Below are 26179 nucleotides of genomic sequence, written 5' to 3'. Positions count from 1 at the left end.
ATATATAGAGAATGAATTTTAGAGATTGTCAAGCGGACACGGGTTCTAGAATTGGCCTGCAATCACAAACATAGTTTGCTTGGTATCTATGACATTGTTTCCTTGAACAGTATCCTACGATTTATTTCGAGTGAAAACTTTATTTCTTCTGATGTTGATCTAGCGGAAGTGTTATCCAAGACATAATAGTTGGAATGACTCATAGAAGTTAGAATGACATTTAGTTAAAGGCCTGGTCTGGTAGCTAGTTTTCCTATCTACTTGAATTGATTAAACTACAAGGAAGCTGTTAGCACTGTGATTAAGTGTAATGTGGTCATGTATAATTTTGTTGCCCTGGCAAATTGCTCTTTGTATAGTTACTGTTTACATAGTATGGTTTTACTGCTAACTCAGATTCATGGTGTTCGACTTCAATTCTTGCATTTCCAAGGTGCTTGTTTATACTAGTATTATATGCAGGGCTGTTTTGGAATGTTTATAATGTTGTCCTTGTACTGATATATATTTGTATGTATATATATAGTAATTTAAATTTGTTCCTTATTTGTAAACATGAGTTCCACAGAATTCAGTATGTGGAATCCTAAAATAGAAGAGTAATCACCTTTGTGACGAAGGTTAGCTCTGGTTAATGAATCGGTGAGTCTGTGAAGACTATAAGTGGATATTTAATAGTTTTGGATGGTCTGTTTGGCTGGGACAAACATGTTATCTTTGCTACTAAAAAAAAATTGGTAATCAGCAATCTAGATTTGAGTAGCATATTTTTTATAGTAGTTTATGTTATCTCTGAAAGTTCATGTAGCTACCTCTTATACTTTTGTATATGTAACCTCTATGTAATGAGTTTGTATGGGGTAGTCTGAGAAGACTGTCACTGTTAGCAACAGTGCAGCGGTGCTGCGGCTGTGGCTGAGCTATCATGCCGCTGTGTGATGGGTTGTGATCAATCTTGCAAAGTTACTGTATAAGTGATCTAGCCTAAGGCTGAGATCAGCTGTAAAGGAACTACTCATTCAAAAGGGTGAATTGGTTTTCAATATTCCTGAAGGGGTGATCTAGTTTAAATGATCTCTGGAAAGTTTATTATTCATATTTCCAAATTTAGATATGTAATGACAGTGTATGTATCTATAATTTGTCAGCTTGTCTTTAATTATTTTGGACATGTAATTCTATGTATATGACTCCGGTCAACAAAGTGAGGGAATGATCCATTAGCCTCTGATATGAAGTGACCACCAGGTGATACTTCCTTTACCTCCCTGATATATTGAAGTTTGGTTTCCTTGAATTGTTACTATTGAGATTACATTAATTTTACGCTTGTCATATATTCTCTAATTTGTTGTAGAGATTGAATCTTTCATGATCTTGTTGGAAAGGTAACCAGATATGATCTCTGGTTATCATGTTATGATTTGTATTAATTTTTGTTTATATTTAAAGGATCTTTATGACCTCAGATTTGTTACTTTGGATTATTATCGCTTATTGCGGGGAGTTTGATTACGGTCCGAGTGTCGGGTTATTACCGCTTTATGTGGGGAATTTTAATTACCGTCTAGTGTTGGGTACTACCACGCTTGTGCGGGTTCTCGAAACTATTCGAGAGTGGTTTTAGATCTAAGAAGTGATATATAAAGGAAGTGAATGATTTTTAATAAACAAATAACCAGATATGGTCTCTGGTTTGCATGAACAAATCAAAATTTGATATGCAAAAGTTTGTATTATTGTAAGTTGAACTACGAATGGCTTGATCCCTTGTAAAGGGTACGTAGGCAGCCCAACTAAGGTTTGGGTGCAGCCACAATTAAATTAGATTAGATTTCGGTTGCAGGTTTTAATTTTGGTTTTAGCGCATAATTAGGTTAATTTTTGGGACGGGTCGTCTCACTATCAACCAATCATCTAAAGATCAACTCATCATAGACAGTTAAAGACATACATAGGACTCAAAAACAAAAACAAAACAACATCTCATAAATAAAAAAAAGGAAAAACAAAACAGAAAAATTAAAAATCAAAACAACAAAATCGAAACACATAGGCATCAAACAATAGAATACAACGATTGATGTATACCCCACCCCACACTTAAAACTGGCATTGCCCTTAATGTACAATATGAGAAGCAACGAAAATTAAAAAGAGATAAGGGATAAGAAAATGCAAACACTCGCTGACGGCTCATTCATTGGCTGAAGTTTAAATTATATAGCCTAGACTATCTCCAAAAAGTTCACTTGCTTGTCATAGGTTCAAGGAGAGAGGTCTCCTCAATAATATGATTCACCATATTCCCATAGTACGACTTCAAGCGATGTCTATTGACCTAAAATTCAGTGCTCTTTACCAAACTCTTTATCATGATAGCACCAGAAGGAAACAAATTAGTACCAATAAAGGGACTTAGCCATCTAGAACATAATTTGCCAGGAAACAACTTAAGTCTAAAATTAAACAAAAGAACTTTCTGGCCAACGACAAAGTGTTTCTTCCTAAGCGTACGGTCATGGAAAACTATAGTCTTCTTATAAATCATAGCCAAATCATAGGCCTCATTCTAAATCGTTCAAGCTCATGCAATTGCAACTTCCTATGCATTCCGGCCTCATCAATGTCCATTTTAAAACCATTGGAGTAAGAAAAAGGTCCCATGAAATCGATGCCCCTACAATCAAATATTTCAACATGTATAATAGGTTGCATCGGCAATTGATCTCTAGATCCTAAGTTTCCCATGCGTTAGCATCTCTCACAAGTCATGCAAAAGTTATATGCATCTTTAAAGATTGTAGGCCAAAAGAAACCACATTCTAGCACTTTAAGAGCAGTTCGACGCAAACCAAAATGGTCTCCACAAGACTCAAAATGACAAAAAGCAAGTATAGAATGATGTTTAGATTCAGGGACACACCTCCTAATGATTTGATCAACACAATGTTTCCACAAGTATGGTTCATCCCAAATGTAATACTTCGCTAAAACCTTGAGTCTAATCTTTTGAGCATGCAATAAAGTATCTGGAAATTGCTTAGAAATAAGATAGTTCACAATATCTTCATACCATGGCTCACTTACCTCAACTCGAAAGAGTTGCTCATTCTAGAAAACTCTCTTGAATGGCCAAGGGTTCGGCATCTCTCACCAAACAGCTCAAATGGTCCACCATAACGTTATCACTTCCCTTTTTGTCCTTGATTTCGAGATCAAACTCTTGGAGTAAGAGAATCCATCGAATCAATCTCGGTTTGGCATCCTTCTTCGTCATTAAGTACTTCAAAGCTGCATGGTCAGTATAAGCAAAGATCATGGCAAGAAGTTCTTTCTCCGTTGTAGTGTAGTTTTGTTGAGCATTATTGAGCGTTCGAGAGGCATAGTAAATGGCATAGGGCTGCATCACACATCAATTCAAACAGAAAAGACCAATCCGGCGATGCCATGATTGGTGTCGACATTAAGAGCTTCTTCAAAGTCGCAAATGTGTGCTTGCAATCATCATCAAAGTGAAAGGCAACGTCTTTTTGAAGCAATGAACTCAATGGTCTCGCAATCTTGGAAAAATCCTCGATAAACCTACGATAAAATCATGCATGTCCAAGAAACGATTGAACATCCCTCACATTTGTGGGGAGGGGTAAGTGACGCACAAGATCTATTTTAGATTTATCAACCTCAATTCCTTTAGATGAAACAATATGGCCTAAAACAATGCCTTGCCTAACCTTGAAATGACATTTTTCTCAATTCAAAACCAAGTTAGTTTTTTCACAACGTTTAAGCCCAAGTTCCACATTCTCTAAACATGCATCGAAATTTTCACCATAAACAGAAAAGTCATCCATGAAAACTTCAATTTTAGAACCAATATACTCATAAATAATGTGATACATACAATGTTGAAACGTACCTGGAGCATTGCATAAACCAAAAGGCATGCGACGATAAGCAAACGTATCAAAATGGCATGTGAATGTCGTCTTTTCTTGATCTTTCTCCGCAACACTAATCTGATTGTATCCACTATATCCATCAAGGAAACAATAGAAAGAATGACTAACTAACCTCTCAAGTATTTGATCAATAAATGGCAACGGCATGTGATCCTTCCTTGTCATAGCATTGAACTTCCTATAGTCAATACACACACAGTGACCAATCACTGTCATTTGAGGCACTAACTCGTTATCTTTGTTCTTCACCACCGTGATTCCAGACTTCCTTGGCACAACTTGAATGGGAGAGATCCACCTACTGTCCCAAATAGGGTAAAAGACTCCACAATCATGCAACTTCATGATCTCGTCCTTAAAAACTAGCATCATTGGTGGGTGAAGACGTCTATGACCTTTCTTAGTCGGTTTGGCACCATCCTCAAGCAAATTCGATACACACACATGGTAGGGCTGATTCCCTAGATGTTGGCTAAGGTCCATCCTATGGATGTCTTATGTCGTTTCAAAACCTCAATCAACCTCTCCTCTTGTTCCTCGTTAAGTGCAGATGAAATGATCACTGGCAATGTATTCTCATCTACCAAAAACGCATACTTCAAGTGGTCTAGAAGAACCTTAAGATCAAGCTTTGGGGCTTGCACCACAGAAGAAAGATTCTTATTAGTGGTTAAGAGAATTGGACTATGAGAGACATAGCTTACCTCACGTGCAACCTCAAGAGAGGTCATGTTCTCTAGAACATAAGATGGCACGGCATCATTGGCTTCCAACTCATAAATGTTGAAACCATCACTTGTGTCTACTCGTCATGTGCCAAAGTATCGAAATAGTTATCTGCAAGGGAATTAAGAATGTCAATCGAATCACAACATTATCTCGTTTCAAATTGTCTAGACCTAGATCCGCATAAATATAATAAGACATTACATTAATTGATGCGCCTAAGTCTAGCATTATCTTTTCAAATGTCATGTTTCCGATTGTACAAGGGATATAAAAAATCTCTGGATCCTTAAGCTTTGGTGGTAGCTTCCTTTGGAGCACGTCATAAACCGTCTCACTCATTGTGACAACCTCCTTCTCTTGAGTCATCCTCTTATTGGTGCACAATTCTTTCAAAAACTTAGCATACCTAGGATTCCGTTGAATGCATTCAATAAAAGACATGTTCACTTCCACCTTCTTAAAGATGTCAAGCATGGCTTGATCAGAGTCATCATTCGTTTGCTTTGCAAATCTATTGGGAATGGAACACGAGGAAGAGCATTAGTTGAAACCAAACCACTAGAGTTAGGATCCTTACCTGTGTCATGCACAGCATGATCACTTTGGGGCAGAGGCACGACATCATTGACCTTAGAGGAGGCAGGGTCCTTCTCTAGGTCATTTGCATTGAAATTCTCGGCCTCTTTGTCTGTAGAAGGGTCGGTCTTCTTGATTGGCTGCAATGGAGCATCCAAGATCCTCCCACTTCTTGTTAACATGGCCTTCACATTGGGATTAGGCTCAATTTGGCTCGGCAACTTACCTCCTTCATGGATCTTACCCATGAAGTCGATCACTTGTCCCATCTGCTTCTTGAGCTCGGTTATGTCTTTGGAATCTGCTTGTTGACCTGTAACTAAAGCTTGAGTAGCAGAGTTTAAATTGTGTTACCCTTGAGCAAGGGACTTCAAAAGTTCGTCATAGTTAGGTGCAGATGCATTATTTGAACCATGAACAATGGAGCTAAAAGGAACATAACCTTGAGGTACCTGAGGCCTCAAAAACAAACCTGAAGGACAAGGTCCTTGACCTTGAGCATTGGATGGTTGAGCATTGTTGTTCCAACGAAAGTTGGGATGGTCTTTAAGTCCATGATTGTATGTGTTCGAGTAAGGGTCATACCTAGGCCTTTGTTGCCCCATGAAGTTCAACTCATTTTTAGTCATTGCACCATTTGGACAATTCTCGGTTGTGTGGTCTTTGAAAGAATAAATGCCACATACTTGAGTGTTGATGCTCGAGCCATTGAATGTCTTGAATAGAACGTCAAGCTTCCTCTCTAAAGTAGCCATTTGATTCCTTGCATCAACATTATACACCCCACGGCTCTTGCTTCCTCTCTTCTCCTTGGAACTAAATTGGTGATTATTGTTGGCCAAGTCATCAATCAAGGTGTAAGCTTCTTGACCGATCTTGTTCATGAATGTGCAGTCACATGCCGAATCCACCATGCTCTTGTTTGTGGTGTCGAGTCCTTCATAGAAGAATTGCACCAAGTCATCCAACGAAATACCATGGTGAGAGCACTTCCTTTGTAGTTCCTGAAATTCCTCTCATGCCTCATAGAGTGAATCACCATCCTTTTGAGTGAAGTTTTGAATCTCCCTCCTTAGTCTTTTCGTGAGTTGAGAAGGGAAGAATTGCTCCAAGAACCACCTAGTCATTTCGTCCTATGTGGTGATGGTTCCCGCAAGCAGAGAGTACAACCAACGCTTAGCATCATCTTTAAGAGTAAATGGAAACAAGAGTAATCTCAAGCCTTCTTGAGACAGATGATGAATCGTTTGGAGCTTGCAAATATCCAAGAACTCCCTAAGGTGAACATTAAGATCTTCTATTGAGGAACCAAAGTACTTAGGCAGCTACCCAAGCAATTGAACTGGAATGGAGAAGTCGGCTTCATCAGGTGGAGTGAAAACAATGCATGAATGTGATTCACGGGTGGTGGGAATGAAAGCATTCTTGAGTGCCATTGGAGCACCAATAGGAATTAGGGTACGGTCCACAATTATGTCTGTCTCTGAGTCAAAGATGAAGGGGAAGAAAAGATCCTCCTCTTCTACTGATCTAGGTGAAGAGTTTAATATTGAATTGCTTGTAGAAGTTTCGAAATCTAAGAGTCCACTCGAGCCAAAAGCTTGTAAGTCTTTAAGTGCTTGAATTCGAAATTTAGCTCTTGTGTTTTCTTAGATATAGCGAATATGCATAGTTCCTGTAACGAAAGTTAAAAAGTTAGCATTGAAGAATACAAAATGAAGACAAGGAATGTGCCATTCCTTAGTCATATACATGACACACTTATGGAAGAGGCACGGCAATTATGTTGTCATGTTACAAAAAGTTAGTCCTTTACGTTTACAAAGTTTATACAATCCACAATTATGTTGTTGTTTCAATGATTAAATTATCGATTGATTCTAAGTTGTTAACTGAGGTGGACGTGTGGCCTATGTATGGATGTCTAGACACAAAATCAAGTCTTTGTTGCAGAAGGCCGTATAGCTCAATTAGAGATAGTGAACATGGTATGACTCATTTGTTGAACTACGGAGAGCGAACTCCCTATTGACTCCATCATCGAGATGTATGTCAGTTTGTAGTTCTCTGAGATCCAATTTAAGTCCCATGCACCAGGGTAATAAAAATGCGTGCCCCTTATTCAGCTGGACTTAACTTTAGGTGTTAGACAAATCTCCAGGTGTTAATAAAAGCCGCCCTCAACCTCATGCAACCCCGAGAGCAAGCATGAAGGGTTAAAGCCAATATTAACAAAAGAGACTTTACCTATTCCGTTCGATTTACAACCTACAACAATCATTCACTCAATCATCAAAACAACAACCTAAGATATAATTACTATATGTACAACAAAATAAGGTAAGCATATACAAACGAACAATATGAAAAATGAATTCGAAATTAAAAGTTAGGGATCCATCTTTAAGAATCCCTGACAACGGCGTCATTTGATCGGTCCGATTACTCGACATCAATATTAACCCTGTAAGCATCGTAAGTAGTATAAAACAAGAGGGTATCGTTCAAAAACCGGGGATCCAGCTAGAGCAAAGAATCACGAATTCACATAGAGTTTATAAGATTGAAGATAGATTCTGATCAAAAACAGAAAATAAAAGCTAAACTACTATATACATGTGATCAACCAACCAACACATAAGCAATCACCAAACAAATCATGTAAGAACAAAGTCATCGAAATCTATTCTCAATCAAGTTCATGTCGTAGGTATCTTAGTTCAACTTAAGTTTGATCATGCATCAAGTTCCTACTTGGTTCCTAATACATGGATACTATCGAGCTTAACTACTTGTCTTGCAACGAAATCTAACACACTAATTCATCATGCAATTACGTATCACATAGAGAAATTAACATGTTTTAAGCACCTATCCAACGCCAAACTTGAGAAAATAATCAGTGAGATAACAAAAAACAAACAATTAATCAACTACTTGTATCATAATCGTCTTTGAATGATTAACATATGCATCAACTAGTCTCAATTACACATGCAATATAAGAACACACTGAAAATTAATTAAGAACATGAACAGAAACTCATGACATAAAACCTAAAATCATTGAATAGAAATCCAAAACTTTATATCATTACACAATTCAAAAGTCACAACTATCTCATAGACAATATCGAAATAAAGTTTAACAAAACAAAAACAAAAAGCATCCAAGAACAAGAACAAAGAAAACCGAAATAAAACATGAAGATCATAGTGTTACACTTTGAAATATTCCTACGGGATTTATTCCCAGCAAACAAATATTCTAGGCTACTTGCTTCGGATACAAGATATGTTGAAGGATGAATTTCGGATTTTAGGGTTCTTGGTAAGATGAATGTAATTGGGCAGAGCTTTGGTTATACTTTGGTGCAAGGATTGATGATGATGATGATCAATGATGTCGTGCCTCTATATATAGGAGTCAAAACAGCCTCATGTCGTCCTAATAAGGAGATAGAATCAGATGGGATGTTGAAATCTTCTTTGATATGGACTTTGATTCTTGAACTCCAAATCTAACTTCATGTAGGAAACCAAATCCAAATGGAAGACAGCCATGGGCTGCACGGCAACTCTCCATGTTGAACTAGGAAATGCTAGGTCGGCCTCTCTTCTCTCCTTATCCAACTCGGACATGATCTCCTTGTCCAACTAGGAATGCATCACGGCTCCACTACTCCTTATCCAAATAGGATTTATCTTTCCTGAAAAGAAATCGACAAATAAGAAATATGAAATAATGAAATTAAGAAAGTAGAATCCTAGTTGAGTAAGGAATCATAGCTCAATAATAATTTCTAACACTTAGCATAATTACATCATCAAAACTATCATATTCCGCATAACTCTACCTAATCAGACAAATAACAAATATGAACCTAAAACAACAAAATAAGGAGTAACAAAGCACAAGAATATGACATATACACATTAAAAATGTCACACTTTGTGCTCCTATCAATTTACATATCAAGGAATGCTTTTTCATTCTCAACCCAATAAATATAATCTATAACTAGATTAATATACATCATAACTTTATATAAAGCCATCAACTACCCTAATTGTAATTGACCAAAACCGCTTGTACAATTCTTCACCTATTTATATGGCAACAATATGAACATCATCAAAAATTTGCTCACATAACCATAGACCAAAATAGGAATTTGAAATCCAACATTCCTCATCTCTTACATAATGCTTAAATAGTAACCAATTTCATTCTCTTACAAAGATCACCAACTGCCTTACAAAGATCCACTGTGAAATTACCCTATTACCCTTATAGAGAAGAACTTAATAAAGTTGGGGTGCCCATTGTGAAATTACTATATTACCCTTATAGAAACATTAATTTCAAATTCGACGCTTAACTTTGGTTGCTAACAACACTTACATACAATAACCGTTTTAAGTGTGCCACATGTCTACGAACTCGTATTAACGAGGCCTCAACTTTCATGAAGAAAATTTTTAGAGATGAGTGACGAGTTAAAAGTCAACTCTTGAGCCATAGCAACTTAATCAATTTTCAAACCTTTGGCTCTCGAAACTCATTCCACTTCAAACAAGGACTACGTAAGTGCTGTAGAATAAAGATTGTCACATACAAACGTTCAAAAAAATTTCAAGAATTACTAGAATTATGGAATGAAAGTTTGGGTTGTTACAAATGCCTAATCCTTAAACTAAGAAATTTATTCCTAGGGTACGGGGTGTTACAATTATGATGGAGAATAATTAGCAACCCAAAAGTCAAATCCTACAAGAATCAAGAATTCAGCCAGTGCACGTTATCCAACTTCTACGGACTCCCAGGACATCTCACAATGAACTAGATTTTGTGCCATATATGGATGGAAAACTCTGTCAGTCTAATTTTCTATGCAGTTAAAATCACATCAATAGCTATTTTTTAGAGGAAGTTATGACGTAATCTTTGCTTGGAGGTTAGATCCTATGATTTCATAAATCCTAAATGGAAAAGACTTTCCAATCAAGTTAAGCTTTGGAGATTATTTTGAGAGAGTATTTTCGAGTTGTATATGCATAAGGAAGGTATTTTAAGAGATAATATTTAGAATAAAAAGTCCTTATTTCATGAGAATATATCAAGACACATAGAAAACTGAGTTTAAGATGTAGTTGCGCGAGGAAGGGAGAGAACGACCAGAGAGAGACAGACAGAAGAAAAAGAAGAAGAAAATGGGTTTGGGCCAAAGGCCTAGGCATCAAATAGAAAATGGGTGAATGGTTGAGATCGCGCGAAGTAAAACCAATGGTCGAGATTTAAAACATAGAATAAGGATTTCTAAAAAGTAATTTAAAATTTTTATAAAAAATGAAAACATTTTTGAGTGTTGGAAAAATATTATGCGAATACTCCCGCGCTCATGACAACATGTAGTTTAATACAAAAATATTATGCTACTTATTCGACATCTCATAAGAATATTGATTAGCGCGTGTTTTATGTGTCGAATAATTACAAAAATTTTCAGGGGCTCACATGTAAACTCATCAATGAGAGATGTGAAGGTGAGCTAAGCAGGTGGAGGTGAGGAGTTGCATGTTGTGGTTTTGTAGAGTGGTCATCGAGGAGAGAAACCTGACCAAACAACCAAGCATGACGCCGCATCGCCAACCACCAAACTTGTCGTCAACATTCCTTGGTGATGTCAGAACATGTCGCCTCACCGCCGTGACAAACACAAATCGATTAAAACTTCAAGTCACTCCTCGAAATCTGAACCCGCCAGCTTGGATGAGATTGCGGCCCTATTGGCATCGTTGTTAACGGTTTGTGGTTGATAGTCGGCGATGGGTGAGAGGGAATGAGATAATAGAGAGAGATTGGCAAAAAACACTGAGAGAGACATTTTAATAAGTTTTACTATCGGACTTTTTTGTGAATTTTAAACAATTGGCGATTGTTTTATAATTAACTTTAGCGAAAGTGACTTTTTACAACCTTTTTTTTTTTCCGGAAAAAAGTTTAATTACAAAAGTATATATTACCGAATATTAACCCTAGTTTCTCAATTTATTCTATTTTTTTTGTTTTTTACCTAATTATTCATGCAATATGTTGTTTTATCAAAACAGTTTTTTTTTAAGGAATCAAAACAGTTTTTTCAAATAAGGGTATTTCAATAATAATGCGTAATGTATATTGACAGTTATATAGGTTTCAATAAAGTTTCTATTTGATCAAAATAAAAAACATTCATTTATTCTACATACTACAGTAAAGAAACGGAATAAAGTAGGACTGGGCATATATCGGTTCGGTTCAGTTTTTGGTCCAAACCGAAACCGAACCACTTTAATCGGTTTTCTAAAAACTTAAACCATTTACCGAATCGAATTAATCTGAACCGAAACAATCAGTTTAACCGAAAATTCGGTTCGGTTTCAGTTCACACCTCATATGTAATTTTTTTTAATTTTTCAAGAGGTATGACTCGAACTTCTACCTAAAGATGATGCCACAAATCACTACATCACACGCACTTCTCGTTAATAATTATGTAAAGATTGTATTTTTCTCAATTTGATAGATAATTTCAATAAACATCAAAATGTCAATGTTGGGATTCAAATTTCTGACTAGAATATAACAACCATGCAGTCTACCAACTGCACTAGACAACCTTATATGTTATGTTTTGTTATTTTTTGTACTAATACTCATTATTTATTATTTTTTAAATCATTAAATTAAATTCGGTCGGTTCGATTTTAAATCGGTTGGTTTGATCACGTAAACCATTTTCAAACCGTTTAAACTGGTTTCGATTCGGTTTTCTTCATTTTTTAAACTACATCTCTTCGGTTCGGTTATCCGCACCATATTTTCAGTTCAGTTCGGTCGGTTTTACTTGTTTAATTCGGTTTATGCCCACCCTTAGAATAAAGTTTTTACCATCCTTGTCCTCGTAGAGTTAGGCAGAGAAACGGTAGTAACGGAAGAGGCAATAAAAAATGTTTTCAAAATGGGAAATTTAAGCTCACCAGAACTGTGACCGTAAATCGTCACAGTCTCATCCACTCCGAGATTTCGAATTTTGAACTCGTCCAAGTGATCGTGACCCACAACCAACAAATCTCATCGTTTCACGACTTCCCAAAGTTACCATACTACCCCACTTCCCAGACCTTGTCGTTGGAGAGCTGGTTCGTAATTCCAGAGTCCGGATGGTGGCAAAAGCATCAAGTAGTAAGAACAAGACACGTACCTCGTATGACATAACAAGTCTGACCGCATTAAGGCGTGAGGTTCGGTAAAGGAGTTAATGCGCTGCGGTTGAATGAACGGTAGCCGTCCATCATGTCTCCCAAGAATTGAACGGCTGGATTCGCGTAACCGTAGGGAAGGAACAGTGTCGAACCGCAGGGAAGGGTTTCAGAGTAAACTTTGGACTTAAACCCAACAGGTCAACACTCGAGGAGTTAAAAAGAGAGTGGAACTGTGAAGTGTGAACACAAACTCTCTCTCTCTCTCTCTCTCTCTCTCTCTCTCTCTCAAAAACACAAACTCTAGGGTTTTCTAACTCTGGGTTTTTTGAGGTAAACCTCTCCCGCACTTGTTTCTCTTCGCTCTTGAGACTTAGAATGCGCTTCTGTTTTGTCTGATTTCAACGATTTTCCGGTAGATTTCGCTCATGGAAAATTTTTCTGGTTTGGGTTCAAGTTTTTGGGGGCTAGGAGATCAAAACCCTTTGGGTTATTTTCTGTGTCAATATTGTAGTTTTCGAAAGGGTTTCTCTTGTTTTTATATGCAATGCACTTCCTTTTTGGATTGATTTTTGGGTATGCCGTGCGCTTACGATCGATTTCTGTTTGTTTTGCAGGGTTGTGAAATCGACACGGTTGGGTTCTTAGGAAGCGGGCTTGTTGTGCTTTGAGGTAGTATTTTTTACTTGAATGTGTCATTTTTGGTCATATTGTTATTTGGGCGTCTTATCAGGTGGGCTGTTCTTGCTTGATTTTGTGTTTGCTGTGTTATTGGGGTTTCTGGGTTTTCATTGGAGTGCATGTGATTACATTATTTGGGTCAACAATCTCTGTTGTTAGAGACTGCAGTTGTTGGGTCCGTTCTTGTCCTGAGTTTTTCAATTCACTGGTTTCTCTTTTTTTTTTCTTTTTGGGGTCAAGGCTCCATTTTTAGACATTGATTAGATTTTTCGGAGTCCAAGTTTCAGTCTTATCTTTCTCCAGTGTTTCGTATTTTGTGCTTTGCATGAGCATTATCCTTCAAACCTGTAACTTTATACCTGTCTGTTCTTATTTCTGTTTTTAACTTAAAAAAAAGATTTGATTTTAATTGTCTGTATGGTTGGCTTTTAGTTTCTGTCCCATGCTTTGGTCTTATGAAATGATTTAGCTTTCATGCTTCAGTTTTTTGCTTGTTCCTTAGTTCTACTGTTGCATGCATGTAATTTCTTGTGCATGTGACTTATTTATGCTTTGAGTAAACTTCTGTTTTTCAATGTGTGGTCTTTGACTTTCCAATGTTCTTATGATGAGTAACATGTTATTTGTTGTTTTCAATTATGTTACCGCAGTTTCATGCTCTGCAGTCATTGTATTTCCATTTTGAAGCTGTTTTGCTTTTGTTGTAGCTTGTTTAGTCCTTACGCTTTTGATTAGACTTGCGTTTTGTATTAGAAATGATTGTTTAACTGTGCATACTCTTCCTTTCCCAATGAATTATCTTCTAAAACTTTTAATCTCTTGTGGTGTATCCTAGGCTATGGATTCGTTTGAGCCAGATGGACATGGGAAAAATGGATCAAATGTTGAAAATGTGGCAAATGGAGACCATGTGGACAATGTTGTAAATGGGGCAAATGGAAATGGGGCGGAAAATGTGCTGCCACCCCCACCCCCGGTTATCCCCCCAGATGTTGTTCCATTGCGTGCACCAGCAGATATTACTGAACCTGTAAAGAAGAAGATTGTGCGCCTACCAATTGCTAGGCGAGGCCTTGGAACAAAAGGGCAGAAGATTCCTCTGTTGACTAATCACTTTAAAGTCAACGTCACTACTACTAACAAAGAGGATTACTTCTTTCATTACAGTGTATGTTCCCTGTTTGCTTTCATTGTAAGCTTTATGTTTTTTGGAATTTTGGCATATATTTCTAATTGAATTTTTCTCATCATGTACTGTTTGCATCTAGGTTGCCCTTACTTATGAAGACGGTCGTCCCCTTGATGGCAAAGGTGCTGGAAGGAGGATAATCGATCGAGTCCATGAGACTTATAACTCTGAGTTAGGTGGAAAGGACTTTGCTTATGATGGGGAGAAGAGTTTGTTTACTGTTGGTTCACTTCCACGCAACAAACTTGAATTTTCAGTTGTTTTGGAGGATACACCATCAAACAGGTATGAGGAAGGGCTAATGGGTTTATTACCTGTATATTTTGCGTTTCTTCCTTGTAATTTGGATATAATTATTTTGTTTTCTTTTTCAGAAACAATGGAAACTGTACTACTGATGGTGATGGGAGTCCAAATGAAAGTGATCGTAAGAGACTACGACGTCCAGGACGATCCAAAACTTTCAATGTTGAAATTAGCTATGCTGCTAAAATTCCCATGAAGGCTATTGGAGATGCTCTGCGTGGTCAGGAATCTGAAAACTCCCAAGAGGCTCTGAGAGTTCTAGATATTATATTGAGGCAACATGCATCTAAGCAGTGAGTGTATTTTGTTGCCGCTTTTGCCTTGATACTCATGTTGCTTCCTATATTCTTTGGCATGGATGAAATATAACAAAACCCTGGTGTGATACAGAGGATGTCTTTTGGTTCGTCAATCTTTCTTCCATAATGATCCAAAGAGCTTTGTTGATGTGGGAGGAGGTGTTCTAGGGTGCAGAGGATTCCATTCAAGCTTCAGAACCACCCAGGGTGGCCTGTCTTTAAACATTGGTAACTAATGTTATATGTTGAAGTATTTGTTTTTATTGTCAAGACTGTCAGTTTCCTTCACCTATTCCATTATGCATTTGTGCAGATGTATCAACTACCATGATTATACAGCCTGGACCGGTTGTGGATTTTTTAATTTCCAACCAGAATGTTAGAGATCCCTTTTCACTTGACTGGACAAAGGTAACTACCAGTTATGCTTATTTATAATTGCGACCTATCATGCTTATGTATGGATTGATTGTATTTGCTTGTCACTGGGACAGGCCAAGAGAACTCTGAAGAATTTGAGGGTTAAAACCAGTCCAACCAATCTGGAATACAAGATTACTGGATTGAGTGAGAGACCATGCAAAGAGCAATTGTAATTTTCTTAGTATTGTCTCTTTTCTGTCACACTTTCTTTTTTGAAGTCTGTGTAACCCGCTCCATTGGTTATTTGTTACCGTATATCCAGGTTTACCTTGAGAAACAGAAATGCAAAAGATGGGGAGGATGGGGAAATTGAAGTGACTGTTTATGACTATTTTGTTAAACATCGCAATATTCAGTTGCGCTATTCTGGTGATCTGCCCTGCATTAATGTTGGGAAGCCCAAGCGTCCTACGTACATACCCCTTGAGGTAACATGATGAGTCTTGTTATTTCTAGCTTTATTTATTTTATTTCATTTATGTTTTGTAATCTTGCTCATGTGATATTGTTCTTCGATATTTTCTCTGTAGCTCTGTGAATTGGTTTCATTGCAACGATATACAAAAGCACTTTCAACCCTTCAAAGATCTTCACTGGTTGAGAAATCAAGGCAAAAACCACAGGAGAGGATGAGCATTTTGTCTAACGTAGGCCTTGCCTTTTCAGTTGAATCATTTCATAGATCTACTTCAATTTAAAAGTCTCATGAGTGTTATTGCAGGCCTTAAAAATCAACAATTATGATGGTGAACCTATGCTACGTGCATGTGGCGTTTCGATTAGTAATGGTTTCACTCAAGTGGATGGCCGTGTTCTGCCTGCTCCAAAGGTTTGTGCTTTTTTTACTTTTGTGAAGGAGCTTATCCAGTTGCTAGTTTTGTGTTCTGTAGAGTTCTATACTGATAATCGTTATTGTTCTCTAACAGTTGAAAGTCGGCAATGGGGATGATTTCTTCCCCAGAAATGGGCGCTGGAATTTCAACAATAAGGTATTAAATCCTCCTGCCCTCCTTCCCTATTTATATCCTATTATCATACATTTGAGTAATTTTTTTTATATCATATTGTAGAAACTTGTGAAGCCTACCAAGATAGAACGATGGGTTGTTGTTAATTTCTCCGCTCGCTGTGATCTGAAAGCCCTTGTCCGTGATCTGATTAAATGTGGTGATATGAAGGGAATTGTAAGGGTTGCAACTCACAGTAAGTTTCTGTGCTATCATTTGATGTGCTGAACTGACTGTCTTTTTCCGTTTTTCCCTTTGGTAGGCCATAGACCCTCCGTTTGATGTTTTTGAAGAGAACCCTCAGACACGTCGGGCCCCTCCTCTTGTTAGGGTTGAGAGAATGTTTGAGGATATTCAATCCAAACTTCCTGGACAACCACAGTTCATTCTCTGTTTGCTTCCAGAGAGGAAAAACTCTGCTCTATATGGTAGGCTCAGTTATCCAAAACTCTGTTGATTAAGTTCGGTCATAATTGTGCGGTACCTTTTGCAACAAATTATGTGATTTACCCAGGTCCATGGAAGCGGAAGAATCTAGCTGAGTATGGTATTGTCACACAGTGCATAGCTCCTACGCGGGTTAATGACCAATACCTGACCAATGTTTTGCTTAAAATTAATGCTAAGGTGATCTTTTGCTTTATCTATTTCCTATTTGTTCCCAACTAGGATGTTTTTTAAGTACTATTTTGTTTTCTTATTCTGATCCAACCTCATGATTTCTTGCAGCTTGGTGGACTTAATTCCTTGTTGGCTGTTGAATTTTCACCTTCCATTCCTGTGGTTTCAAAGGTTCCTACCATCATCCTAGGGATGGATGTATCGCACGGCTCTCCTGGCCAGTCGGACATACCATCAATTGCTGCGGTAAATTGCTTTTTCTAGCAATGTGTTTAATCAGAAAGTGAACTGTACTTTTGTATGCAAAGTCAATTTATTATAACTATGCACGCACAGTACTCTCGATTATAATGTAAAAGTTGTATCTTAAAATGTCTATACGATTGTGAATGATAGGTAGTCAGCTCAAGACACTGGCCACTCATATCCCGCTACAGGGCTTCTGTTCGAACTCAGTCTCCAAAGGTCGAAATGATTGATTCACTGTTCAAGCGTGTTTCTGATACTGAAGATGATGGCATTATGAGGTACAATGCCCGTCTCTCGCTCTCTCTGGGTAACAGTGTTTTTTTTTATCTAAAGTGTATGATTTATTTCAGAGAGCTGCTTTTGGACTTCTACACAAGTTCAGGAAAGCGTAAGCCGGATAATATAATCATATTCAGGTAATTATTTTGTTTTATGTATCCATGGCAAGTTATCACTTAATTTTTGATTTCAGAACACAGTTTTATTTGAACCATTTCTATTTGCACATGGATGAATTACAGATTGTATTATCATGTCCTGTAAATATATGTATAAAATGCTCTACTTAGACTTTTCATGTTTCAAACCACTTATTTGTTGAATCTTTGAAATCTGCAAGTGACCTTGTCAGACCATAATTTTTTGAGCTTATAGCTAACAGGAAAAAATCGGAAACCAGTGTTGAATATTGTGACAGCTTTATAATTTCCTTTCCAACAACTGGAGTTTCAATTTGTGATCTTTTAGGTTTTTAAATAAGGCTGTAAAAGGTTTAAGTCAACAGTTGAAATTGGCAATTCATTGGTATTTTAAATTTTCAGACTATGCCAGTTGCAACTTTTTGTATATGCTTTTACTTCCATAAGCTGCTTGTATTCTTTACTATACTGTATTTGGCAATTAGTATTTAAGATATGATGTAATGATTCTAAACTAGTCATTGTTATTAAATTTTCGATATAGTAATTATTCGTAAAACAATGTTGGGGCACAACTGATGGTTTGTATTGAATTTAGGGATGGTGTTAGCGAGTCACAGTTCAATCAAGTTTTGAACATTGAACTGGATCAGATCATTGAGGTTTTGTGAACTGCCCATCTCTCTTCAACTTTGTGTTGTGTTCAACTTTGAAGTCACCTCACCTAGTATTCTGTTTTATTGTGTCAGGCCTGCAAGTTCCTTGATGAAAGTTGGTGTCCAAAGTTTGTTGTGATTATTGCTCAGAAAAACCACCATACAAAATTTTTCCAGCCTCAGTCACCTGATAATGTTCCTCCTGGTACGGAAACACTATTCAAACAGACCATCAAGATCAAAACCTTTTCATACTGATATTTTTGTTGTCTTGAAGGATACCATAGTGACTTGTATTATTTTTCGTCTTGAAGGTACCATAATTGACAACAGAATTTGTCATCCGAAGAACAATGATTTTTATCTCTGTGCACAGGCTGGAATGATTGTGAGTATCATGCAGTGCTTTTGTTTACTGTTCAGTACTTATGTCTCCCCATTTATTTATAGCTTGGAGTCTTGGACTGATGACTTATTTTTTATCTGTGCCTCTGGTCTTGTTGCATCACAAACATTCATTAAATAGTTTGAAGAAACTAAAAAAAAAAAGAGTTATCTCTATGCACATTTATCTCTCACAGGCTGGAATGATTGTGAGTATCATGCAGTGCTTTTGTTTACTGTTCAGTACTTATGTCTCCCCATTTATTTATAGCTTGGAGTCTTGGACTGATGACTTGTTTTATATCTTTGCCTCTGGTCTTGTTGCTTCTTTCTGTCACTCTATTTTTTTTTTTAGTTTCTTTGAACTTTTTAATGAATGTTTTTCTGCTTGATCTGTGAGAATAGTTATTTGACGCAATCATGATTCATACTTGTAATATTTATACAAAGACCAGGTTTTAATTTTCAATCCAAGCATTTCGTGATAGCCAGGTCTACCCATTAGTTTCTAAATTCCTTTAAACAGTCTTTAGTTTTAAGATTCAGAGTGACCGTTTATTGTGCTTTTTCTTTTTGTCTTTTCCCAAGGGAACCACGAGGCCTACCCACTATCATGTTCTGTTGGATGATATTGGGTTTTCTGCTGATGATCTTCAAGAACTAGTGCATTCTCTGTCCTATGTGTAAGTGACTGTTGTATGCTTGCGTGATTTATGTACTCAACTTCTGTACATGGTTTTAGCTGTGGCTTGCCTAATTTTTGGTTTCATGCTTATAGGTACCAGAGAAGCACCACTGCAATTTCTGTAGGTAAGTGCAATTGTGGAAACCCTCTGAATGCTTATGCTATAAAAATGCAAATCTGGTGGTAGATTGTTACATTATGTTAATATGATACTTTTCTTCTCAGTTGCTCCGATTTGCTATGCTCATCTAGCTGCCACACAGATGAGTCAGTTTGTAAAGTTTGAAGATGCATCTGAGACTTCCTCGAGCCATGGTGGTACAACTTCAGCTGGAGCAGTGCCCGTCCCTCAGCTTCCCAGGCTGAAAGAGAATGTGGCCAATTCAATGTTTTTCTGCTGATGGTTCGGTGCCTCTGGGCGTATGTATGTATAGTATTTTAGGGTATGGTGTAGCCTCCCACCGTATAGGGGGTCGGTAGTCTGGATTTCGGTGTAGCCTCCCACCACAAAGGAGGTTGGTTACTTATATTTTGACGACTGGCGCTTTTGTACATGTCCTAGTCTCCTAGATACTGGTCCAGGCCTAGGATGTTTGGCTATCTAGCCCAACTTTTGTGAACATGGTCATCAATTTTGGGTGTATGCTTATGTTATCAGACATTTGGATTATCACAGTATACAGATGGTCACTGTCGGTTTTTTCCCGTCTTTTTGGGTGCTCTTGGTGTGTTCTGAATGTTACTGGCGGTGGGTTAGTCACCAGACTTTTACCAGATGGCTTTAAATTGAAAGAGTCCACAATGACCTTGACTTCCTCTTTAATTCTTAACGATATCATTCTTTGTCCGATGTTAAGGGAATCAACTCGAGCTCAAATTGTGACCCTTTCAGTGGAGTCCAATAATTCCCTTTAAAAGACGCATATACCTTTAATTTCAGATCAAAAGCACATCATCTCTCTATCCTCGTCCGATCTCAGATCTCTCTATCTTTCCTGATTATGCCGACGCCGACGAAGCCAGCATTAGGTTCGTGTTCCAACGTAGACTCTTTCCAGATCTTCTCTCTCTCTCTCTCTCTCTCTCTCTCTCTCTCTCTCTCTCTCTCTCTCTCTCTCTCTCTCTCCTAGGGGTGTAAATGGGCTCGGCCGAGCCGAGCCGAGTACTGGGTTATTCAAATTTGGTTCGTTTTCATTCGATCAAGTTCGAACCGGGCTAAAATTTGATTTTTTTTTCTTCATGTTTAAGCTCGGCTCAGCTTAAAAAAGCTCGAGCTGGGCTCAGGCCGGTTCGAATCATTTGAAATTAATATTTTAAAATCAAGAATAAAATTTAAAATTTGATGTTATAGCATCATATAAAATCTCTTTTAATTAAGAAAGAAGAGAATAATATAGTATCTGCTTGTGGCTCGATGACGAGTTGACGATGAGAGTTGTTTGACTTTTTAGGATTTAACCATTTGGGATGGTGAAAATTTATGGAAATGATCGAATTATGGCTCATAGTAAACACTATTTATACAATGTACAATAAGATTATGATTTTATTTAATTATTATTTATAATACATTTTTAATATTATTTCTCATATAAAAATTATACCTATATATATATTATAAAAGTTATTAAGTCAAGCTTAATAAACGAGCCGAGCTTTTAACGAGCTCGAGCTAGCTCGGAGCTAAACGAGCCGAATATTTAATGTTCAAACTCAGCTTATTTCCAAGGTCGGGCTTAATATTGAGCTCAAGTTTGGCTCATTTAGCTTTACGAATTCGAGCCGAATAAGCTAAAATCAAACCGAACACGAGTCGAGCACGAGCGGCTCGAGCATACTTACAGCCCTACTCTCTCCAGATTCCGGCAAGTAGTTGAAGTCGGATTAGGCAGGAAGATAGTCCGGTGTTGCCTCTGTCGGCGAGTAGCATGATTGGTCAATACTTGTGCTTCAGTCGAGTAGTCGCCAAGTAGAGGCCAGCACCTAGTTTGGTTTTCGAGGATAGCTTTGATTTTGGGTTGGTGGAAGATGGCTTCTTTGTGGAATTGTGGGTAAGAGGGGTTTTCGGTGGAGAGGCGACGTCTACCGTAGGTAAGTGGAGCCCGTGTAGGAATTGCACCGGATCTGGATCCGAGACTAATGAGCATGAGTATTATGCCTTGATTTGCATTCAAAGGATGAGTATGGTGAGGACAACATGGATAATTGATGCATTCCATGAAAGTTTTACGTTTATCCCATAATTCAATCAATTATAATTGATTCATTGGACCTTCTGGTAATTTATCTTCTTTCAAAACCCTCATCTTGATTTGTCACTTCATTCGTTTTTATAGTAAAGGAATAATGGAACGTTTTGTTCGCGTTTTATGAGGGCAACAACATAATTATTGGGTCGGTAATGTCACAATCCGATCTTGGGTTATGACTAAAGAGGTAATTTAAAACTGAAAACCGAAAAATTCAAGTAGAACATTTTTTTTTACTAAACAAAAACTTGCAATGAAACCAAAATGAGAGAACTAACTGAAATATAAAAGAACTTTACAACCTCAAAAGAGCCACTTTACTGGCAAAGTTTTACAACACAAAGACAAAGAGAGCACTAAGGCTCTAGGTTAACACTTCACCTCTACACAATTTGTTTTTCCATCCTATAATGTAGTAGCAAAATAAAATAGAAGACATGGATGACAACTAGCCTTTAGTAGCTCAAAACTATCAAACCAAGCAGCAAAGTCCAACACAATACACATATACATCGAACATAACCCCATAATGCTTAAGACAACTTTGGTATCTCACCAACTCGTCCACTCATAGACTGCTTACCTGAAAACAATGAAAAAGACAGAGGATGAGCTTACAAGCTCAATAGGGAAAAGTAAATATTTAGAACGCAATTGGAATAAGAAGGAACCAAAGTGAGGTAAGTGAATAAATTCAAGAATAGCTGCTGTGCATTAAAAGAATGGAATCAAGGATACCAATGATGAAAAGTCATGACAATAGGCTCAACATACATTAGATACAATATAAGACTTAAAATATTTCAGTAAACAACTAAACAAGTAAGGACATATGAACAGAAACCAAAACATGCTTAAAGGTACTCAGTTACGATGGAAGATAAATTCATCAAGAAACCAACTCAAACAGGAAGAAGACCTCAAGTCTTTTTACTTTAGGAACTAAACTCATTTATTAGAAAGCAACAATGATCAACATTGAAATCCTCAAAACCTTATATCACCGGTTAGAGCCCTTTGCTCGCATTAAGGCCATCACGCGCACCCCTAGGGAGGCACAATCCCTTCTTAACTAATTCCGGGCCTAACCAAATAAAAAAACTTAAAAGCCAAATGGATCTTTCCATGTTAAAATACGAATTCTCCAAAAGAGAATGAGCCAACAAGGATTTCTGATAAAGAGCTTGGAAAATGGAATGATATATTGACAAGGAGTATTTATTTAGAGAAAAACTCTTTTGTGTTATGTATAAATCAAATAAGTAAATATTCATATAAGCTTGGAAATTTTGGAAGGAAAACATTATCAGAATAACACACAAATTGCAAGTAGAAAACTTCAAGACTGTAACTTGTTTACCATAGATGAAAGAAATTGATTAAGGTCAGTTGTGATCCAAAACGTGGGAGAGAACTCAAACTCTGTTAAGAATTGAACGAATATAGCAAGGCCAAATAACTAAGTTCATTGCAGCAATGTGGTTTAGCGGGAAAGAAAGAGTTGAACCAAGTTGATGTCCTTAAAACTCTTGGAAGCTTTCATATAAACATAAGCAAAGGAACTTTAATACATTTTCGGTGAATTAAAAGATAGTTAATAAAGCAACTTTACTATAGACAAACTTGTTTTCGTATTAGAGGAGATAGAATACAAGTAGCTTTATGATCATGTGTAAAAATATTACAGTAAGGCTAATATATGAAGGAATTTGATATAAGGAACTTCATAAGTGAATATTTCTAATGTGAAACTCAATAAGTGAATCACTGTAGAGATGTGGGGAGACTGAGAATAAAAGTAATACATGCTGCACTTGCTTTACTAGCAGAGAAACAATAAGATGAATTCCAGCGATTTTCAAAAATCAGCTTTAGTCTAATCACAATATGCAAATATAAAAATACCAACGTGGGTGAGATGAGTGATATATATGAACTTTTATACAAAAGAGATGGAAACAAATAAATAAAACGAGAGTTAAGCTTAAGTGCAGCCATTTATAATTTCTTTGAAATCGCAGAACACTACTTTGGAACAAAATAATCAACCCAATAATGAAACTCTTTGGTAAAAGTCAGAGAACCATTGCTACAATTAAACTTAATCGTAGGAAGTTAGGAAAAGAGAAGATGTAATCAGGGTTGTCCACCGTTCAAGGATTCCAATAAGAATAGATAGCTAAGCCCATATTCATGTCATTACCAGCAACATAAATTCAAAATTCAAAGAAGCATCATTTCGATTGAAACTCAACAGAATTTCCATTTGACAAACGAACAATGTTTGTCAAATTACGATTAAGGAAGATAACATATATATGAATCATTCCAATGAACTTAGTAATCATAGACTAAATTTGAATCAAGAGTGAACAGAAAGAAACTCATGGTCCAATCACTCCAATGAGCACAATACCAACAGGAGCTCAACTGAATTTCAGTTTGACAAACGAACAATGCTTGTCAATTAGTAACTAAAGAGGATAGCATATGAACAATTCCAATACGAACACAATAATCACAGAGCACATTAGAATCAAAGTTGAACAATGGAATTTACTTTCCCTACCTCAAGCTTTAGTTCCCAGCAGCAAATAGGTGAAAGACTGGTACAAACAACAACCCAATTTGAAAGCTAGCACCGACTCTATTACTCAAGAAACCCAGCCAACGAAAACATCCAGAGAAATCAAGCAAACTCAAAAATTCAACACCCACTATGTACCATAGCAATCCAGCCACCTGATAAGGGATTAAGGATACAAATCATAATTTGATCAATTCAGGAGTAATGAATTCAAGGACAACGTTTCTAGAAGATCATGACATTCAACTTACATAAACCCATCTTCGTCTAAGTCGATGTGGAGATTCAGAGGCTCTTAAACATAAAATTCACATGAATCTTTAAGCTCAAATTATTATTTAGTACCCAATTAAATATTAAATTATAAAAAAATTAAAAAGAAAATTCAATTATTAGGTGGTCTTCATATTTAATTGGAAATTACAAAAAAAATCAACAAGCTTCAAACAAAATTAAAAGTTATTTCATGATGAAATAATTATGTATTATTAAATGATATGTGAGTCTATAGGCATTACAAAACCACAATCTCGTACGATTCGGAGTCCTAATCTATTACGGAGATGCTAATCTATCTCCTAACATAAAACCTATTAGGCTAAGACACACACAAGGGTAGAATAATAATTCTCCCGAAACACTCCCCTCGAGTCACATGCCTAGGTTGCATGGTGCACACATCGTTGCCTCGGTAAAAATCTTGTCAAGCAAAATAAAAAACCTCTTTGGTAAAAACAAAAGCTTGATCGAGGAGAAAAAGAGCACAACGCACCGTCTACATTTGATAACATCATGTGAGGTAGATTCCCCCTGAAGTCTATGAAACAACTCCCCCTGATTAGTGCCATAATTATTGAGTACAAAGAACAACGTATACAACGTTCATTCATGTTTCTCAAACGTAGTATAGCGCTAATGATTAATCATTAATCTAGCCACACATACTTAGATCATACATGTTATACTTAGCCAAACTTAGATCTTAGGAAACAAGATTGCATAACAACTCAAAAATAGAGTTTGCAATGAAAATTAGATTCTCGGGTAGAATGACCTTCACTCACTTAAACGGCCATAACTTCTTCTTCAAAATAGATATTAGCGAACCGTAAAATGTTCTGGAAAGTAGACACCCGTGCCTTTCCAGTGACATAAAATTCACAACCTAATTCGATCGGAGCAGTTCACAGTGCTCTGTCGAAGTTGACTGACTTGCAAATTTCCGGACAGGACTGTCCTATTTTGCTAAAACGGTCATAACTCACTCAATGTGATAGCTATGAACAAATGGTTGGTGTCCCTGGAACGGTACCAATTTCACCATATTTCATCGAGCGAGCTGTCTTGTAGGTCTCGTTGAAGTTGACCTACGAAACTGGACAGATTCTGATTTGTCACATTCAATGTGCCTTTCACAAATAAATGGGGGAATGAACCAATGAATGACAGATTTTGGTCTGAAGCGGAACCGTACGTATCCTTTATGCTACTAGTGTCGACTGCTACACCAAGGCATACGTTGATGTTACTGGAGCTGCGGGCGGCGTTGGTGTGGATAGGATTTGTGTTGGTTCACTAATATAGAACTAAACCCATGTCAAGGGAGCAATACCAGTCCAACGACAATGCATAGGCGCAGAGTTAATCACGTCATAATGAAAGCAATAGTGTCCCAACAACACTTACATATATGAATCTATAGCTTATTGAATCTCTTCATCATCTTTACTTAGACGGAATAGAGAATCAAGAATTAGGTTTCATATGAACACATATGGGTATGAGTTATTGCAATCGATTGTACTACGTTCTCTCGAACGTCGCAATCTGATTACATAAGCTCTCCGTGGTCTGGAGGCATTTAAAGTCCCTCGGGCACTCTCATATCTGCGTCAAGATCCCTTTACAGATA

At 37.1% G+C, this 26179-nt stretch overlaps 1 protein-coding gene, 1 long non-coding RNA gene, 1 other non-coding gene and 1 pseudogene across 3 annotated transcripts; 2 read left to right on the top strand and 2 right to left on the bottom strand.

Moving 5' to 3' along the window:
* The window catches only part of LOC126787230 (uncharacterized), a 191615-nt pseudogene that overhangs the window by 71880 nt on the left and 93556 nt on the right, over positions 1 to 26179 (bottom strand).
* Positions 6240 to 6346, top strand: LOC126789627 (small nucleolar RNA R71). Its single transcript, XR_007671544.1, has one exon. It is a non-coding gene; the product is annotated as a small nucleolar RNA R71 (small nucleolar RNA).
* On the top strand, positions 12760 to 20140 carry LOC126787815 (protein argonaute 4-like). Its single transcript, XM_050513722.1, has 24 exons — positions 12760 to 12845; positions 13130 to 13184; positions 14029 to 14361; positions 14462 to 14667; positions 14757 to 14981; positions 15079 to 15215; positions 15301 to 15398; positions 15482 to 15579; positions 15673 to 15838; positions 15941 to 16057; positions 16132 to 16239; positions 16337 to 16399; positions 16481 to 16594; positions 16680 to 16845; positions 16932 to 17044; positions 17147 to 17284; positions 17435 to 17565; positions 17638 to 17703; positions 18305 to 18368; positions 18456 to 18567; positions 18677 to 18750; positions 19335 to 19429; positions 19525 to 19556; positions 19657 to 20140. The coding sequence occupies exons 3-24, from the start codon at positions 14032 to 14034 to the stop codon at positions 19830 to 19832; spliced, it is 2829 nt and encodes a 942-aa protein (XP_050369679.1). The 5' UTR covers positions 12760 to 12845; positions 13130 to 13184; positions 14029 to 14031; the 3' UTR covers positions 19833 to 20140.
* LOC126787846 (uncharacterized) lies at positions 21965 to 24558 on the bottom strand. Its single transcript, XR_007671283.1, has 3 exons — positions 24519 to 24558; positions 24250 to 24422; positions 21965 to 22263 (listed from the first exon to the last, which is right to left on the bottom strand). It is a non-coding gene; the product is annotated as an uncharacterized LOC126787846 (long non-coding RNA).

Source organism: Argentina anserina, chromosome 3 (assembly GCF_933775445.1).
Source record: "Argentina anserina chromosome 3, drPotAnse1.1, whole genome shotgun sequence".
NCBI lineage: Eukaryota > Viridiplantae > Streptophyta > Magnoliopsida > Rosales > Rosaceae > Argentina > Argentina anserina.
Note: the sequence above shows the minus strand (reverse complement) of the source record. Positions and strands in the feature narration are given on the sequence as shown.